General features: G+C 45.5%; 2 protein-coding genes across 3 annotated transcripts in view; one reads left to right on the top strand and one right to left on the bottom strand.

Moving 5' to 3' along the window:
- LOC138973674 (chitin deacetylase 7-like) overlaps nt 1–20,708 on the top strand; it is a 144,258-nt gene that overhangs the window by 36,090 nt on the left and 87,460 nt on the right. The window lies entirely within an intron of this gene.
- Nucleotides 1–20,708, bottom strand: part of LOC138973663 (nephrin-like) — a 63,383-nt gene that overhangs the window by 29,980 nt on the left and 12,695 nt on the right. For both annotated transcript variants that reach the window (XM_070346392.1, XM_070346391.1), the window contains exons 3-6: nt 14,249–14,380; nt 11,823–12,002; nt 9,934–10,263; nt 261–551 (exon numbers count right to left, since the gene is read on the bottom strand). In XM_070346392.1, the coding sequence (XP_070202493.1) occupies nt 261–551; nt 9,934–10,263; nt 11,823–12,002; nt 14,249–14,380 (933 nt within the window). The remainder of the gene's footprint in view (nt 1–260; nt 552–9,933; nt 10,264–11,822; nt 12,003–14,248; nt 14,381–20,708) is intronic.

The following is a 20,708-nucleotide window of genomic DNA, read 5'->3' as shown; positions in this document are numbered from 1 at the left end:
GACCCTATAACTTTTTATTACATTTGTAAAAAGATTACAAATTTTTTTTTAAAAAACCAGTGCAGAAAACGCAATGAAAGCGACAGCGCTCGAGTCGCACACTTATTTCCCTGTCAAGTAGGTTTAATTTGTACACATTAGAAAAAAAAGTTTAAAAAAAAAAAAAGTGATTGCCTACCTTCCTACCCTATTTTTTTTGGCTATGTTACCTTAACCACACCTATTTTTGGGGGGGCTTAAGCAGCAATTTTTAGACTCACAGTGCACAGTGAGAGTGAAGCTAGCGGTTAGTGGCGCTGTGGTCACCAGGTTGGTCACTTCACACCGATACACCACGCCGTTGTCCGTCGACATGGCCGTGAAGGTGTACTCGTTGATCGCCTTGTCCCCGCCGCTGGTGAACGACGAGTCCACTCTCTCATTATTGCGATACCAGACGACAGTACCCAGGGGGTTACCTCCCCTTGATGTGCAGGTGAGGAGAAGGGTGTCGTTGGTTCGAACAGATTGTCCGGACGAGTAGCCCGCAATGACAGGCGGCCCTGGGGGATCTGTGCAAAAATGAAGAAGATGTGAATTAGTTCAAAAAGAAGCTCTTGAATTGGAGCAAAATTGTTGAAAAACAAGGAGGGCAAAGCCCACACGACTCACATGCTGAACAGACCTTGATCTTTCTTTCAGAATATTTTTACAATAAACCTGAGAAAAACAATATCTATTCAGTAAAGAAAATAATTACAGAAAACTAATGCCATTGTGAGTTGCACATTCAGTAATTGCATCCAAGTTATGGTGCATATACTGTGTCAAAAGGTTCTCCATCCTAAAAGTAAAATACTTCAAAATATATACATTTCAACTTTGAAGGACCCTGTGACCTTGACCTTGAAGTGAGGTCAAGTTGCCAAACATGTTTCTGAAGATCTAATGTATTTCCCTCACACATATGTAGTTTTGGAAGAGTTATTTTCAATAGTTCAAGGTCAAGGTCACTTCAAAATATATACATATCAACTTTGAAGGACCCTGTGACCTTGACCTTGAAGTGAGGTCAAGTTGCCAAACATGTTTCTGAAGATCTTGTAACCATACACCATCAGGCCACAATTGGTGTTGATAGACTTAATAGTGTCCAAGAAATATACAATGTTAAAGGTTTCACAGACGGACGGGGGGGACGGACGCCCGGACGCCCGGAAGGACAGGCGGACGATGTCGGTGAGTATATAGACTCACTTTTGTAAGTATAATGTATTTCCCTCACACATATGTAGATTTGGAAGAGTTACCTTCCATAGTTCAAGGTCAAGGTCACTTCAAACTATGTATACAATCCAACTTTAAAGGACCCTTGCGACCTTGACCTTGAAGCAAGGTCAACCAAACTGGTGTCCAAAGATAGGGCTTACATTGCCCTGTATAGCATACATAGCTAAGGTTGCCATTCTCGATAACTTCAGAAAAAAATGCGAAAATGTGAAAAATGGTCGTTTTTAAGACAACAATTACGGCCCCTGTGACCTTGAACTTGAAGTGAGGTCAAGTTGCCGCACATGTTTTTTGAGATCTTGTAACCATACACCATCAGGCCACATCAGGTGTTGATAGACTTAATAGTGTCCAAGAAATATCCAACGTTAAAGTTTTCCGGACGGACGGACGGCGGGACGGATGGACGGACGACTCGGGTGAGTACATAGACTCACTTTTGCTTCGCATGTGAGTCAAAAAGCATTCAAAGGACTTAAAGTATATTAATTTATTATGCAAAGTGCAGGTGTTCATTTGGCTAGTCGAAAGCAACCATCCTCTATAGCACACTGTTATTTAAGTTTGACATTTTGGACACAACCGTGGGGGCCCGGGTAGCTCAGGTGGTAGAGCACTGGACTTGTGATCGAGAGGTCGCTGGTTCGAATCCGGGCCGGGACGGACACGGGTCAACTTTATGTGCAGACCCAGAGACGGTACGTATCCATCTCCCGTCCCAACCCCCGTGTCACCACAATGGCACGTTAAAGATCTTGGTCATTCTACCATAAGTGCAGATGGCTGATACCACCTAAACACGCATACATCAAAAAGCCGTGAGGGCGTAAAACTCGAATCGTATAAACCAATTCATGTCCAATATAGGCAATTAAGACCTGACGGACAATAAGCCCCTTAAAATTTACTACACAACCCTGTACACACTCACCAATACACATACAGGGGTGTCATTTGGGTCGGCCCTTCGGCCAATCGCAGATTATTTTGTACTTTGGCCGAAACATTCATGTCCCTATCGGCCAAATGTCCGAAGAGTATTCGCCTAAATCGGCCAAAGTTTGTCCATTTTTTTGTATTGGTCAGGCTTTGATTGCTAAAACTGCTGCCGATGTACTTAGTCAACTGACTGCCGTTTATTTCCTTCGCGAATACCAAAAACGAAACATCAATGTTTTGAACGGAAACCATTGCCAAAAAATATAGATGCCAGAGTGGGTTCCCTTTTATGACGTCATATCCAACTTTTTGTAAAAGTTGAGGCGGCACTGTCACACCTTCATTTTTTCAATCAAATTGATTGAAATTTTGCCCAAGCAATCGATCTTCGACGAAGGTCGGACTTCGGTATTGCATTTCAGCATGGAGGCTTAAAAACCAATCAATGACTTTGGTCATTAAAAAACTGAAAATTGTAATTAAAATTATTTTTTTATAAAACGATCCAAAATTACTTTTATTTTATTCTTCATCATGTCCTAATTCCAAAAACATATAAATATGTTATATTCGGATTAAAAACAAGCTCTGAAAATTAAAAATATAAAAATTATGATTAAAATTAAATTTCCAAAATCGTTTTAAAAACAATTTCATCTTATTCCTTGTCGGTTCCTGATTCCAAAATCATACAGATATGATATATGTTTGGATTAAAAACACGCTCAGAGAGTTAAAACGAAGAGAGGTTCAAAGCGTGCTATGCAGCACAGCGCAACTGCTACCGCGCTAAACAGGCTCGTCACTTTCACTGCCTTTTGCACTAGCGGCGGACTACGGTCATTGTGAAAAAATGCAGTGCGTTCAGTTTCATTCTGTGAGTTCCACAGCTTGACTAAATGTAGTAATTTCGCCTTACGCGACTTGTTTTAAATTCCAGGCATGTTTGCAATGTGTTGATCATGAAAAGCGACAGTACTCAGTCCACATTCAAAAAGAAGATTTTTTAACTCATTCGCTGCGCAGCTAAATTTCCCCTGTGTTCCCTGCCAACGCGCGATTTAGAGCCATTTTGAAAAAAATATTAAAAATCAACAACACAAGATAACCTTACATACCTTATGTTTTTGCAAAGTTTGAAACTTACTCTTTTAGAAAATATATGAAACATTTGAAAGTACATACCTTTTGTTGTCTTCATATCCACGCAAAATATCCAATTTGAAGCAAAACAAAAAAACTTTCTACGTCATGGGTTCATCATACACAATGTCATGATCGACACTTGCATTGCCCGAATCATCACCCAAATGATCGTCCATTGGCACAAAATCGTCACCAGAATCTAAAATATCATCTCCACTATCATCATCACTGAGGTCAAGATCAGAACCGTACTGAATAACACGTTCTAGCACTCTTTTCAAGTTACTACGTCTCAGCAGAACGATCCGCCATCTTGGAAAAGTCAAAACACGTGGGTCGCACACCGTCAACAAAATTTTTATTAATCCCAACAATTTAAGGGAAGGAACTGTTTACAGTGAATGGTACCACTGTAGACAGATAGAAGTTCATTGCAGGGGTTGTTTCCCTTGGTCAGCAGGACCGTTTACACCGTTAAAAATTCGTGATATCCGTCGGAACTCAAGTGCCGGCACGCAGCCAACGCTAAACACAGGTGTCGGAATTCCAGTTCCGACGCGCAGCGAATGAGTTAATAAGAAAAAAAACCCTTCCACTTCCAGTAATTAATCGAAAATTTTATTGTAAATTTTCATTTAATAAATATACCTACCCGAATCACATGTAGCATTGACACAATCGGAGATGCTAGGTTCTGTACAGGCTAACCGTCTAAGGGAAGCAACCCCAACCACAAAAGTGTAAACGTAGCCATGGTAATGCCCATACACCCGGGGAGTTACCTCCCCTCGTGCATGCCACGTCACCACTGCTACTGAACACGTGGTTCCTATCATTCGACCTAAAGAATAAATTCTCCAAATCAAAAGCGGGGTTGGCGGGAGGGAATATACTATGTGATTCGGGTAGGTATATTTATTAAATGAAAATTTACAATAAAATTTTCGATTAAATTACATATTCCTACTCCGAATCACATGTAGCAGATTGCAACAACAAGGCGGTGGGAAAGAAAAATCCAACTCACTCAAAAAACCTTGCCGAAAACCTGGACCGCTGCCAAAGAATCAGGGCGGTCCCAGTGGGAAAGAAAATCTAACCCACTCAAAAAGCCCTTGGCAGGGCTGGCCCACTGCCAACAGGCAGTGAGGGAACCGAGGAAAGTCCTGATTGACAGCCGAGAAGTATCTCAGGCAAAAGCGTAAGAGACAACCTCAGAGATCCAGAAAGCTGTGCTCAGCACTTCTTCCAATCTCCTAGCCGTAAAAAACAGCACAGGAATAGACCCAAGCCTTGGATTAATAACCCTGGCGAGCCAAGGGAAAGACAAGCTTCCCCCCCCCCCTTTTATTGGAAGGAAATGCTAATGTCCTGAGAAGATCCGTGCGTAAGGTTGTCCCCTCAACTGAGAAGGACGAACCCCCGCGGTGACCTTAAGACAACCATGCCAAAGTCTGCAAACCTTGGGATGTAGTAAAGCCCAAAAGGCTTGTGAGAAAGAAGTCAGCTCAAAATAAGAGTGACCAATCCCCACGAAAGAGCGAGAGAGAGACATCCAAGCACTACGTACCAGAGTCCACCTCGAAGAGAAAACTCACAATAGAAGGTCGCCAGTCATCCCCTACCAGTCCCTGCGAACGCAGGGAGAGAGGTAGCACCCGACAGCAGCCACTTACGACTGTGCGTAAGCTACCGGAAGTGAGGACCCACGGTGGTCAAAACCGATGTGACTGGCAACCATAAACAAAATGGCTAAAAGCCAGAATGTTTCCAAAACAGTCTGCTTGAAGGTAATCGAGAGTGAATCAAAAACCTAAAGCAGAAAACCAAGACTGGTAAACGTAAACCGTGAAGCCAGCCAGCCATAAGACTCCCGAAACCAGAGTTCTCAGGGAAAAAACAGGCAGTTAACTTCCTAGCCAAATCAAGAGCCTACCTGAGTTTGGCCAGAAACCCAGAGCGCGTCTGTCCCTGTCTGAAGACAGAGTCCAACGCGGAGAAAAACGGACAACCGCCCTAGACAAAGTTGCCTTTTGTAGCCGGGCGACTGTAAGGAAACCCGACCCAACGGACGTCATCCGGACTCGCCTCATACTAAGATGAGGAAGAAGAGAGGAAAGGCCCAAGACTGAAGTCACAGGAACCAAACCTTAGCTAAACCTCTGCCCGAAGGAGAAGAGTAGCCAAAACCTGAGAGAGAGGAGGAAAGCCACAAAGAACTACTCCTCAAACATCCATTGTCCAAGACAATGCCCCCTCAGGAAAATCTGAATGTTACCTCCGAGGCCAACTCAAGCGTACCTTAAGTTTGGACGAAACACCAGAACGCGTCTGATCACTAGAGAAAGACAGAGTCCGACTCGATGAAAGACAACAAGGACCAAAGTCCAAACGTTTGTGGCCAAACAGGGGTAACCTGAATCCAGAGAACCCCACCCAAACGAAAATCGTCCTATCCAATCTCTTAAAAAGAGAGAACAAAGGAAAGAAAAGACGAAGTCCGAAGCCACAAGAAACGGGAAGGCAACAACCACCATCGCCGCAACGTGGAATGGCTGTTGCCCAGCCAAGGCTGCCTATAGGCTGCCAGCTTAGCTTAACCAGAGGAATGAGCATGCTTCTGCTAAGCATGTTTCTGAGTATGCTAGCCTTACCTTCCTTCAACCCTTGTAAAGCAGTCAGAGACCTGCTGATCTCTACTCGACTGAATCTCTACTGCAGGCAAAGTTTAAGCGACTCTCTTTGACTGTTCAGGGAACTGAGAATGCGAAAGAAACGAGTCCCTCCGACACCCGCCGTACGAGCGTAGTGAAGGAAGGGCAGCCTCATCTGCTCCATGCTCACCCTAGCAAGGGCTGGCCAACAGAGTAGAGAAAGGAGGCAAGTTCCAAAGGCTGAATAAGCAAGAAGGAACAGAAGGTGAAGCCCGTGTAGCCGAGGCCAGTCAAGGCTGAGCATGTTCCGGAACTGAACCATAGTAGAAACAGCGGCAGAACCAAAACACTAGAGATACCACTTTCGGGAGGAGATGGCCTAGCCAAAACCTGCAAACCGTGGTACCTACAAAAGGTGACTAAGGAACCGGAAGTAGGAAAACATCCTATCTTCACGGAACGGAAGTCCGACATCGACAACAAAGTCAACCAACAAGGAAGCCACCAATGTCGATGCACCCAACGGGAAATCCTGAGCCGAAGCTCCGAGCTTCGACGGAAATCCAGAACGTGTTCGATTGCTGACCAAAGACTGAAAACCAGAATAGCTCAGCTACGAACGCAACCGAAGTCACAGTTGCTGGTGGTAAACTGATGAATGAGATGACCGGAAACCGGAAAACCATCCAACCGGAAAAAGACCTGACTCATCCCCCTAATGACGGTCGTGAATAGGGGAAACGTCCAGGGCCACCCGAACTGAATAGGCAGTAAACTCAACACCCAACAGGTAAAGTGAAGACTGCCCCGGCTGAGGCTGAAAGCCTAAATGCCCGTAGGCCAGCCGCTGTTCCTCACCCCCCGACCTCCGAAGGAGTGTCAGGAAGAGGAGAAGTGTATCCGAACAGAGCCGGAAATGCAGCAGACAAAACCGCAAAAAACGGAAGCGAAAGTTGCATAGAGTAGACTGAGGCCGGAAGCCCAAACGCCCGTAGGCCAGTCCTCTGTCAACTCCAGTCAAAACCGCAAAGTGTACTTGAAATGGAGGACTTATGCTTCCAGTAAAACCGGAAACGCCACGCCGACAACGGCTGCCGCCCTGTGAAACACAAATGCCCACGACGGAACAAGAGTGAGACAGAACAGAAGAGGACTGGGGCCGGAACCCGAACGCCCGTAGGCCAGTCCTCGATCAACCCCAGACAAGCCACAACGTGCGCTTGTGATGGAGAACCTATGCTTCCAGACAGGAAGTGTAGGAGGCCGAAGCCCCGTCCGGGAAAAAACTTCGACGTGACCTCTGCCGCAGCTAAGAGGACAGCGTTAAGCCTTTTTCCCGATAACCAGCACGTGTGGAATCGCTGACGACAGACTGAATGTCCGACACAACCAGCGAAAAAACCGAAGTCCACGTACTGGTGGAAGGCCGGTGAAACGGCATAACCGGAAAACCGGAAATCCGTCCCCCCCCGACGTCGTCCTAACTCATGCCTTGACCAGGCTAAGAGAGAGAAGACGGCAAGTCTGCAGCCGCCGGCACCGGAACGGCAGTCGACGCGACAACCGAAGGTTGAAACGCTGACTACATCGGCCAGGGCTAAGACAACACCTGCCCGAAGGGCTGGCGTTGCTCCTCAGCTACCGACATCCTGAAGGAAGTGGAAGCGAAAGGAGCAGTAAATCCGGGCGGAGCCGGAAAGCACCAGACGAGACCGCGAAAAGCGGAAGCGCCGAATGCGAGGACGTAGGCCGGAAGCCCGAATGCCCTAAAGGCAACGTCCGGTCAACCCCGGAAACGACCACAGCGGGTGCGTACGTCAGAGGACCTATGCTTCCAGCGAGTGCCGGAAGCGCAGCGCCAGAAACGGCTACCGCCATTGCTCCGCCACACAATGGTCTTCGAGGAAGCCAGGGTGTGACTGAACAGAGGACGAATGCCCGGGGGGCAACGTCCGGTCAACCCCGGAAACGACCACAGCGGGTGCGTACGTCAGAGGACCTATGCTTCCAGCGAGTGCCGGAAGCGCAGCGCCGGAAACGGCTACCGCCACTGCTCCGCCACACAATGGTCTTCGAGGAAGCCAGGGTGCGACTGAACAGAGGACGAATGCCCGGGGGGCAACGTCCGGTCAACCCCGGAAACGACCACAGCGGGTGCGCACATCGGGGGACCTGGTCAACCCCGGAAACGACCACAGCGGGTGCGTACATCGGGGGACCTATGCTTCCGGCGAGTGCCGGAAGCGCAGCAGTCGGAAACGGCTAGACAACTCCGGAAACGACCCCAGCGGGTGCGTACGTCGGAGAAGTAGCCGGAACCAACTGCCGCCATTGCTCAGCCACACAATGGTCTTCAGTGAAGCCAGGGTGCGACTGAACAGGGGTTTGCGGGTCGTGAACCCGCCGAAAAGAGCTGTGTCCCAGCAGGGACTGTCCGACGGCCTCACGAGGGCCTGTGGACCAGCTCGACTTACTTGAATCGCCAACCACAGCGGTAGAAGACGAAGAAGCAAAACATCCGCCCTAGACAACGTCTCGGCCGGAAGCGTCAAAGAAGCCAACAAGGTGACGTCGCCCACAGACAGCGGGACCAACGGAAGACGCAGGCTTGGCACGCGACAATTTCTTCACAAAGATAACGCAGACACCTGCAACACCTGATCTGCTAACGGCAGAGAAGGCGAGGAGAAGAAACAGGACGTACAACAGTATATGACTGCCCCACAAAGTGTTTGTTCGAGGCAGAAAGAGTAACGAACAAAACATAAAAAACATGTTAAATCCGAAACCACGACAAGTCCTACGGACTGGTAGATACCTGCTAAAGCCTAGCCAAGTAAACCACTGTCAGCGACGCTGATACACAAAATGGCGGCCAAGCGATAAGTTACTGGACAAAATTTAGAAGTCCAAAACGGACGAAAATTAAGCAATAACAAAAATTCCTGTCAAAGAAATGACGAAATATGAAATGGCTTACCAACTAACAAAGCAGAAGGCAAAAACGCAGGTAAAGTAAGGAGAACCTCACCATAACATAGGCCTAGCCACATAAATAAGCTGTCAGGAAAGCTGAGCAACCGAACGTGGCGGCCACAAGATAAGTTACTGAAACGCATTTAGGAGTCCAACGGACAAAAAAGTCAGCAACTATAGGTAAATTCCTGTCAAACTAAAGACAAGAAGGAACAAGCTTACCAGCTAAACAAAGCAGAAAGCAAGTAAGAAGGTAAAATTACGTTTACCTCCAAAATACATGGCCTAGCCACAAAAATCTGTCAACTCATGCTGACAACAAAAATGGCGGCCAACAGTAGTCACTGAAATATCACAGGTCCAAACACGGACGAAAATCAGCAACTACAACAAATTTCCTGTCAAAATAATGACCAAAATGGAAAGAGCTCACCAACTACGAAGCAGGAGGCAAGATAGACGGTAACGTGGCCGGTGGGAGTCAAAACAACACCAACAGCGCAGCCACAGGGGAGCCCAAAAAATACAACAACCTGCTCCCTCGAAAGCTGTAAGGTCGAATGATAGGAACCACGTGTTCAGTAGCAGTGGTGACGTGGCATGCACGAGGGGAGGTAACTCCCCGGGTGTATGGGCATTACCATGGCTACGTTTACACTTTTGTGGTTGGGGTTGCTTCCCTTAGACGGTTAGCCTGTACAGAACCTAGCATCTCCGATTGTGTCAATGCTACATGTGATTCGGAGTAGGAATATGTAATTTAATGACTTATATGGTAAGCATTTAATTTTATCTGAAAGAAGAGGGACGATGACTCGGTAAAGGAAAATCTCTGAGAAAAACACACACACACACACACACAAAACAACAACAAAGACAGAGAGAGAGAGAGAGCTACAACAACAGCACAGACTCTCTCACAAAGCTTCATTCCAACGACAAAACTTACATAAAATACTGATGGTAACAACAGTAGACAGCGGTCGACCAATCACAGCGTCGTTCTTCGCCTGACATCGATACACGGCGTCGTTCTCGCTGTTTCCATGTAACGTCAACGACAGCGTGCTTTTGGCGTTGGATCTCTTGTCGCCTACAATTGGCTCGACCTCATAGTGCACGTTTTGTACCACCTTCTGGTCGTTGCGGAACCACTCGATCTCGGCGGCCGGGCGCCCGTTGCGTGCCTCACACACAAGCTGCAGAGACTGGCGGGTGTAGGGCACCTCTACTGTGGACCCGTTCTGGTACCCTTGTATCACAGGAACGTCACAAGGCACTGAAAAAAAAACAACCCATTAATGATATAGTTATTTGAGAAACGGAAGTAAGCACTGCTTCCGTGGACTCGTTCTGGTACCCTTGTATGACAGGAACGTCACAAGGCACTAAAAAAGCAACACACACAAAAACATTATCGATAAAGTTACTTGCGAAAGATAGAGAAGTAAGCGCTCTAAGTGGGAGTTATCCCCGAGTACGCTAGTACAAGGGTCCAGCAGACTTTAATTGTGTGTCTGTGTGTGTGTCTCGACTTAACCGCTTATTGCTGGGAAACTACTGGGCGCAGTTCGTTCAAAAGTTGATACACTAACTTGATAATAGGTCCGATTGATCGTATTAAAACTTCATAATGTTACCTGGGACCTAAATGCGAAATAAACCACAAAAAACCGACTTGGCGGTGGGAGGAATTCGCGGTGCAACAGCCAGCCAGGCAGTCTGATAGAACGGTGCAAGGTCTCGGCAAACCAAGACTATGCCATACTCGTAGCAAAGCCGCCGAATGGTACCGTAAACCAAGAATAGTGACGTAAGAAAATAGAATGTCGTCTTTTGATTTGGAACGTGACGTGTTTTAGAATGGAGATGTGGTAGTGTGTGTGTGTGTGTGTGTGTGTGTGTGTGTGAGAGAGAGAGAGAGGGAGAGAGAGAAGGAGTGAGGGAGAGAGAGTGTGTGTGTGTGTGTGTGTGTGTGTGTGTGTGTGTGTGTGTGTGTGTGTGTGTGTGTGTGAGAGAGAGAGAGGGAGAGAGAGGAGTGAGGGAGAGAGAGTGTGTGTGTGTGTGTGTGTGTGTGTGTGTGTGTGAATGTCTGAAGAGTACTCGGGTCCAGCGCGAGCGTTTTTTATATGCGGAACCAATCTCCTGGCACCCAAGAGAATATAACAAGTGACTTTCATCCTCGTACTTGTTACCAACAAATCAAACTAGAGTACAATAACTGCAAACCCTCCTTTTTTTTATTTTTTTTTAAATTTATTTATCTTTTTTTATTTTTTATTTTTTTGTTGTAATTTTGTTGTTGTTGCAAACCCTCCTTCAATCAGGCTTGAAGAGTTTTGTTCTGAACCCAACTATTCTCTGAAAACCTGAGGTCATATCTTCGGTTAATTTTCTCATTCTTCCAAACCAACCACGTACATTCAAAGCCTGGAAAGCTTTAGAACAAAAATTAAACAAACAAGCTGCAGAAATGAGTTCCCGGACTCACAAGAAAGTGGGAACAATTGGCAATTGCTTGTGACTTTTTGTTTGAGGGTAGCAATTTTAAGATTTTCTCTTGAAACATACTAGCATGCTACATATACGCTGAAAGAGTTACAGTTGGCAGCTCTGTCTCCACCTTTTTTCACTGTGCATATGTGTGTGTGTTAGTGTGTGTGTGTGTGTGTGTGTTAGTGTGTGTGTTTGTGTTGGTGTGTGTGTGTGTGTGTGTGTGTGTGTGTTAGTGTGTGTGTGTTAGTGTGTGTGTTTATCAGTGTGGCGTAAGCTTGGTGTTACAGCGTAGCAATTAGTATGCTACGCCAAAAGTGTTACAGTTGGCAGCTCTGAACTGACCTAAAACAGTGAGCTGAGCGGAGGCGGTCAAACGTGGATCGTTGAGGCCGCCCGGCGTGACCTGACACTGGTACTCCGCGTCGTCGCGAAGCTGTGTGTTGACGATCATCAGGTTGAACTCGCGCGGGTCACTGCCGATGATGGAGTACGTGGGGTACCCGGGGATGTCCCGGTCATAACCTGCAAGGTGTAAGGATAAAGTCAAGGATAAGGATAAGATTTCACATAGTCCTGTGAGGTTAACCTCATGGAAATTCGGGCTACTTTCCCACTGGTGAAAGCGAGCAGCCATACAGTACGACGCTACCTTTTTTTTCCTCCCCAGTATGCGTGTATTAATGTGAACTTGGCTTCTTTATTGTGGGTATGAACGCTTCGGTGTAAGGACAAATTATAAAGGAAGTTGGAGGGTTACACACACTCCAAACGAGGAAGAATGGTGGGTTATATTTTTTTTAAACCCAACAAAAAGACACCCTCCTATGTTGTTCTTCAAATTCGCCAACCTTCTTCACACTGGTTTTCTTTTCTTTTATGCAGAATAAAAATGATGTCTGCATAAATATTGCAATTTTTTAACCACAGAAGCCTATGTTCAATTTCAGTTTTTGTGACACTTCTAATCTCTCTTGAGTAGCAATTGCTGTGAATATGTGTTCCTGCTAAGTTACAGTTATTATAGGAGTGTGCATATTTGTAATTTCACAAAACCCACTGTTGTATTAGTTACAGCAGCCCCCTGATTTCTATTCATTCTTAGAAGAGACTCATTGTGAAGGCGCTAACATTATAAGGGAGACAATCCCTCAGTCCTTTATTTATATCACTTCACTCAGTTCAAGTTCTTCCCCTTGGACTGCTATTCGTTCAGCCAGCATTGCTGACTAGGAAAAGATTCGTGAAATTTCTCCAAATCAAATGACTCTTGTTCTCTTTTTCCACAACTTGAAGGGTATCGGATGGAATTTCAAGAGTGCACAGGTATTCTGTTGTGACCAGGTATACTCTCTGAATCTGACATGCCGCAGGTAAAAAGCATGGGACTGCTGTGATGTAACACACACATGCCACACAAAGAGCAAAGGGTAAGTAAAGAGGGTAGGGGGTGGAGAGAGAGAGAGAGAGAGAGAGAGAGAGAGAGAGAGAGAGAGAGAGAGAGAGACAGAGACAGAGAGACAGAGAGAGACAGAGAGAGAGGCGAGAGTAGGCCGTGGGCCCTTTTCATGGAGATGAGCACATCTATCCTTAGCGGATTATGACTTTATTCAGTTATTCTGCAGAAAAACAGAAATGCTGGAGAAAAAAGGTGATGTTGTTTAAAACAGTTTTACTGGAGAAAAACTGTTTACACTTTTTCTTCAGCATTTTGGCATCATTCAGTTATTCTGCAGAAAAACAGAAATGCTGGAGAAAAACTGTCTTTTCTGCAGCATTTCTGCATAATGTCATCTTTCACCGAAGCAACGGGTTTTTCTGGAGCAATACATGTAGTAAAACGGTGCTGTTGTTTTACTGCAGAAAACCTGTTTACACTTTTTCTGCAGCATTTTGTACTGGCTCATTATAATGTTGGAGCACGCGAGCCCCCGTCTGTCGAGAGATGGACTCATCCAGAATTACCAATAGTTACAAACTATTATACTATCCCAGGGGGCGACGAATACAAACGCTACCTTACAAGGTCGTTTGTTTTTCTCCAGAAAAACTGTCACAGACTATTCTGAAGAAAAAGTTAATCGCAATAATGCTGCAGAAAACCAAGTAAACATTATGCTTCAGAAAAACTGTTTTACTGCAGTAAAAAACGTTGCTTCGGCGAAAGATGACATTATGCAGAAATGCTGCAGAAAAGACAGTTTTTCTCCAGCATTTCGGGTTTTCTCCAGAATAACTGAATAATGTCATAATCCGCCAAGAGCCAGAACAAAATGCTGCAGAAAAAACGTAAACAGGTTTTCTGTAGTAAAACAACAGCACCGTTTTACTGCAACATTCTTGATTTCAATTTTACTGCAGTAAAATGTTTTGCTGCAGAAAAAAACGCTGCTTCGGCAAAAGATGACATTATGCAGAAATGCTGCAGAAAAGAATGTTTTTTCTCCAGCATTTGTCTTTTCTGCAGAATAACTGAATAAAGTCATAATCCGCTAAGGATACACATTTCAAGCACCAGCATACAAATGCACATAGTAAACAAAAACAAGAACATCCTACTCATTAGAGAGAGAGAGAGAGAGAGAGAGAGAGAGAGAGAGAGAGAGAGAGAGAGAGAGAGAGAGAGAGAGAGAGCGAGAGAGAGAGAGAGAGAGAGAGAGAGAGAGACCAACCGACAGAGACACAATGAAAGAGAGACACAGACCGACAGACACAAACACACAGACAACAGACACAGACATACAGACACCCAGACAGACATGTAGACTGACCCAAAGCAAATCCATCCTTGACCCACTGTATCCTGCCCACCCTGTCGGCCACCACACACTTGAGCACAACGGTTTGACCCTGGATCACAGAGCTGTCCTGAGGGCGCTCCTGGAACCGCTGGGCCCCCAGCGCTGCACACACCAAACACAAATATTTTTCAAGACAAGCTCAAACACAGGGCCCATCAGGCAAAGATTATAAGGTAAAAACAAATATCTAAAAAAAAAAAAAATTCCGAAAATTGAAGAAGAAAGAAATACAAAGTAAAAACGACAAAACTCGATTCTGCAGACTTTACAAATAAAGTTACTCTTCTCCGACGCCCAGGGGACACAGCTCGCATGATTTTCGGCCTGCAATAAAATTAGCCACATGCGCCTGAGCAACAACAAGAAGGGCAAAGCCCATACGACTCACATGCTTGACCTTGACCTTTACATAGCAATGACATCATACACTAAGAACTGCTTTACACATTTTTCCTACCAAAATACATGTTCATCCATGTCATGCAACACAAAGCTGTTAATTCAAGACATAGGAAGTACAATGGTGCTTATTGGCTCTTTCTACCATGAGATATGGTCACTTTTAGTGGTTCACTACCTTATTTTGGTCACATTTCATAAGGGTCAAAGTGACCTTGACCTTGATCATATGGGACCAAATGTGTCTCATGATGAAAGCATAACATGTGCCCCACATAATTTTTAAGTTTGAAACAGTTATCTTCCATAGTTCAGGGTCAAGGTCACTTCAAAATATGTATACAATCCAACTTTGAAGAGCTCCTGTGACCTTGACCTTGAAGCAAGGTAAACCAAACTGGTATCAAAAGATGGGGCTTACTTTGCCCTATATATCATATATAGGTGAGGTATTGAATCTCAAAAACTTCAGAGAAAATTGGAAAAATGTGAAAAATAGCTGTTTTTTAGACAACATTTATGGCCCCTGCGACCTTGACCTTGAAGCAAGGTCAAGATGCTATGTATGTTTTTTGGGGCCTTGTCATCATACACCATCTTGCCAAATTTGGTACTGATAGACTGAATAGTGTCCAAGAAATATTCAACGTTAAAGTTTTCCGGACGGCCGGCCGGCCGGCCGGACGGACGGACGGACGGACGGACGGACGGACGACTCGGGTGAGTACATAGACTCACTTTTGCTTCGCATGTGAGTCAAAAATGACAAAAACTCCATTTTGTAGACTTTGCAAAGAAAGTTACTCTTCTCCGACGCCCAGGGGACACAGCTCGCATGATTTTCGGCCTGCAATAAAATTAGCCACATGCGCCTGAGCAACACAAAAACAAGAGGCGAAGCCTTCAAGGCTCACGTAAGAAATAGACAAACAGTAACACAAACTCAATCACCCCGTCACACATACACACCCACACACACAGTAAGCTTAGGTGACACTGTGCAAGAAAGAGAGACACTAGATCTAGATCTGTCTGTCGATCTGCATGTAGCCTACTTACAGGGACACGACTGCCAAAAAGTCTCGGCCCGCTCAAAATAACAATGACCGAGACCACACACACCACGCGAGAGAGAAAGACTACAGGGAGGCATGCCGTCATGATGCATTAATTGACGTCAAACACTTTTGACCGTGACGTAATCTTATGCGAGCTTTATCCGTAGTCTTGGATAACCACTCACACATAGACTCGGAAATGTTAAAGTTTCTAACAGACATACACACGCACAAACACACACACACACGCACACACACACGCACAAACGCACAAACGCACAGACAGACAAAGTTACGATCGCATAGGCTACACTTCGTGAGCCAACAAGTAATAAAAAATTCAATAACAAACATAAACATAAAATAACAACCTAATTGTTTGTGCCTTGTCACCAGTAACACACATTTTTATTTGATTTTGGGCCTAATATTCCGCGTTGTTCCAAGCCTCTAAGGATAAAAGGCTAGTTGGACCTAGATATCAATTTTAGTTGTTGTTAGGTCTGAATGTCCTATCTGCTTTATCCGCTTTGTGGGAAAGTTGAGGTTAATTGACCTCCAATGTCAAAACTATCGGACGGTGGACCGACCAGGGGTCACTGAGACCAATGTGTCAGACTAAAGAAGTATTGTGTCAATGACCGAAGACCGAGGCCTGGGGAAAAACACTTAATATTTGAAACTTCATAGCAAAACACGAGCTGTCAGGTGAGGCCAGCATACGATTTTGTGGAAGTATTTTCACATTCTAACCAGTGCAATATTCTGGACTCTACCGGTTAATGCAAACAAATTAAAGTCATCTTGTTCAAAACGCAGATTAAATATTCATCCCTTTTCCTGTTTCAGCGTTTCCCATAGCGACAACCTCCCTATAACGGCCACTTTCGGTCGGTCCCCTGGCTGGTGGTTATGGAGAGGTTTGATTTGTAAAACATCATCTTCTTGCTTGCCAAAGTTTCCTCATTAAAATATCACTTTAAATAGCACTTTGCGCTAGCCTAATGTATTGTTTTCATGCGGTGCCTGGGTAGGTCTCCAAGGTGCAACTGCAACACGAGAAAAGTACCGGTGCCCCTGATGCAGGGATCGGCTACTAGAGGTTCATTGACTGACTCGGCCATGCAGGGATCGGCTTGGGTTTTGTCCACTAGAGGTTCATTGACTGACTCGGCCATGCAGGGATCGGCTTGGGTTTTGTCCACTACAGGTTCATTGACTGACTCGGCCATGCAGGGATCGGCTTGGGTTTTGTCCACTAGAGGTTCATTGACTGACTCGGCCATGCAGGGATCGGCTTGGGTTTTGTCCACCAGAGGTTCATTGACTGACTCGGCCATGCAGGGATCGGCTTGGGTTTTGTCCACCAGAGGTACATTGACTGACTCGGCCATGCAGGGATCGGCTTGGGTTTTGTCCACTGGAGGTTCATTGACTGACTCGGCCATGAATCAATCAGTCATTTTGCAAACCAATCAGTCAAGAAAAAAACCTGTCCTTCCGCCACGGGACTAAGAACACAAACTGAATGTCCCCCATCCAATGATGTTGGTTGCATTCTTTTTCTTTTTCGTTGACTGACTCTGTAACTGTTGCATGGCTATCGGTCAACTGACGGATTGAGACCCATGTGTGTCGGTCTTTTCCGAATTTTAACATGGCAAACGACCGATGACCGACGCCCAAGCCAATCCCTGCTGATGTACACACAAAAGGCACAAACAACACCAGTTTTTGCAAAGTCTATTGGGACAACCGTGGAAAAGCTACGCCGAATATCCCCCACTATTTTTACACTTTAATCGATAAAAATAATGCAGGAGGGAATGAAAAAGCGTCATGGAGATATTTTTCAAATCAGAATCCCAGGGTGCAAGGGTGAGGATCATTGAGTTTGAGAATTTTTCTTCTCATTTATTGAAGTGGGCCACCCAAACCCTTTCAGTTGATTCGGAAAACAGATCTTCAACGAGTGACGCAAGCGATTAAAAACGGAGAAAGAGGTATGCAAGAAAGGGAGGTAAATTAGAAGAGCAGACGACTCTTCACACCCATGCATTCCATTATAACGGTGCATTATTTGCAGGCCACGCGTATCTCTCTCTCTCTCTCTCTCTCTCTCTCTCTCTCTCTCTCTCTCTCTCTCTCTCTCTCTCTCTCTCTCTCTCTCTCTCTCTCTATGTAGGGAGGGGAGAGAGAGAGGGGGGGCCGGGGAGTTGTTTGGAAAACAGAGAAGGGGTGTCGGGGTAGGAGACCGATAAGACACACCCACAGAGAGAGAGAGAGAGAGAGAGAGAGAGAGAGAGAGAGAGAGAGAGAGAGAGAGAGAGAGAGAACTCAGAACTGTATTACATAAGAATAAAGGTTTTAGGCTTAGCCTAATCTTCCAACCTGTCCTTGGAACATATACAAAGAATAATTGTAAACGAAAGCGAAGACTGCGCACATACGCACACACATACACACACACACGCACGTATACACATACACGCACACACAAACTCACACTCGCTTACACACACACACACACACACACACATATATACACACACACACATGCTCGCGCGCGAGCGTGCGCTCGCATACCTACACACATGCACATGCTATCATTCCATACCTAAAATGAACAGTATCTCATCAAAGTATTAAACTAATAAAACATCAAGAGAGAGAGAGCGAGAGAGAGAGAGCGAGAGAGAGAGAGAGAGAGAGAGAGAGAGAGACAGAGAGAGACAGAGAGAGAGACAGAGAGAGAGAAAGGTTTCCACATGACCTTGGAACTGTTTCCCAATGAATGTAATATGTGTCCAGCTTTTTGTATCAAAAGAATTGGCAACAAGTTCAGTTAAAAAAGAGAAACGCCTTCAAAAAGGAAGACGAATATCATCTTTTCAGATAACTAGATCTCTTTTGATTGTTGGTATCTCGTGAAGAGTTGTGCCCTTTCAAAACAACGGCAAACACACGGCAATTGATCCAGAGAAAAACGACGATGGCGTCACAATAAATAATGACCTCCCATGTGCGTGTATAATGCAGCGTCCGTTCGACACGATGACATTTCTATCCTTTCAAAAACAGATATACACATGGGAGCTGATTATTCACTCGCGTCAAGATCGCTTTTCACCACTTATCAGTGGCTGCGTGTATTTGCCCCATAATTTCCAAGGGACACAACTCCTCCACAGCAAATAGAGAACCTCACAGAGTTATTTCCGGAATTCGTCTACTCAGTCTTGAGTCGAGCGTTTGAAAATGCCTGAGTCTGAAGGCGGGTGTAACTTACACCTCTTGGTATCAGTCTGCCTTAGAGATGAGAACGAAAGTTTGCCAGATGGCCAGAATAGCGCGCTGCATTGTCCTGCATAGAACTAAGGCGCGTCTGCCGCGACTGTACCTGAGCTAAACATTGGCGCGGGCACTGCTCACAGCCAGGCACACGGCACTGTAAACATTCCCCGTCCCTTCATCTCTCTCGCCACCATTCGCCCTACCCTTGGTCTCATGCCTGTACTGTACGCACTCCGAACCCCAATTGCAATATAAAATGCATAGCTTCTTCACGCTCTTTTTATTTCCAGAGTTTCAAAGCAATATCTGCATATCCATCCGAAGAAAGGTGCAGTAAAATGCAACATATTGGGGCACTTGGCAAACTCAACCTGGAATGTGAAATTTACTTTCCAAACCCTTCAGACCCCTTACCTTTCTATTTGGCGGTTGGAGGGAGGAAAAACGGTAATTGAATAACAATAGATCGTGACCTGTGCACCCTTAGAACTAGCGCTTGCCAGAACACTTGAAAAGCTGTCTTGTGCACAAAATTACATTATCAGCCCATTCTCTATTCCAATCTCCGCCTTTTAACTTTGTGTACGTGTGCGTGTGTGTGAAAGAGAGAGAGAGGGAGAGTGTGTGTGTGTGTGTGTGTGTGTGTGTGTGTGTGTGTGTGTGTGAGAGAGAGAGAGAGAGTGTGTGTGTGTGAGAAAGAGAGAGTGTGTGTGTGTGTGACAAAGAGAGAGTGTGTGTTTGTAAGAGTGTGTGTGTGTGTGTGTGTGTGTGTGTGTGTGTGTGTGTGTGTGTGTGTGTGTGTGTGTGTGTGTGTGTGTGCGTGCGTGCGTCGGTCAGTGCGTGCATGTCTTTCCTTTCCTGGGCGGGGATATAGCTCAGTTGGTAGCGCGCTGGATTTGTATTCAGTTGGCCGCTGTCAGCGTGAGTTCGATCCCAGGTTCGGCGGAAATTTATTTCAGAGTCAACTTTGTGTGCAGACTCTCTTCGGTGTCCGAACTCCCCCCCCCGTGTACACTACATTGGGTGTGCACGTTAAAGATCCCACGATTGACAAAAGGGTCTTTCCTGGCAAAATTGCTTAGGCACAGTTAATAATTGTCTACCTATACCCGTGTGACTTGGAATAATAGGCCGTGAAAGGTAAATATGCGCCGAAATGGCTGCAATTACTGGCCGTATAAAATTTCATCTCACACGGCATCACTGCAGAGCGCCTAGAACTGTACCCACGGAATATGCGCGATATAAGCCTCATTGATTGATTGATTGATCCTTTTTGCACAGTAGGTTCCCAGTAATGGGTGTGAGTGAGAGAGCAAGAGACCAAGGGTAGCGGGAGGAGAGGGGGGGGGGGGGGGTGTCAGGTGTGGACCTGAACCAAATAACAATTTATCAGTCTCTTGTCTGGTGATCCTAAAAAGAAGAACAAGAAGAAAAACAAGACACGAGCTCGTATTACAAATGTTTCTCACATAGTGCACAGTCAACCCATTTTGAAGACTTAGGAGAAAAACAGCACACACAATAAATAAATAAAACAAGAAAAAAGCCCCCCCCCCCCCCCATAATATATATATATATATATATAAAACTTACAAGCACACTTGGTAGAAAGGACCCCGCCCCACCCCCCCCCCCCCCCCCCCTTGCCCTCTCCCCCAACGCCTCTGGTCAACAAA

The sequence above is a fragment of the Littorina saxatilis genome, linkage group LG8 (genome assembly GCF_037325665.1).
Source record: "Littorina saxatilis isolate snail1 linkage group LG8, US_GU_Lsax_2.0, whole genome shotgun sequence".
Taxonomy (NCBI): Eukaryota; Metazoa; Mollusca; class Gastropoda; order Littorinimorpha; family Littorinidae; genus Littorina; species Littorina saxatilis.
Note: the sequence above shows the minus strand (reverse complement) of the source record. Positions and strands in the feature narration are given on the sequence as shown.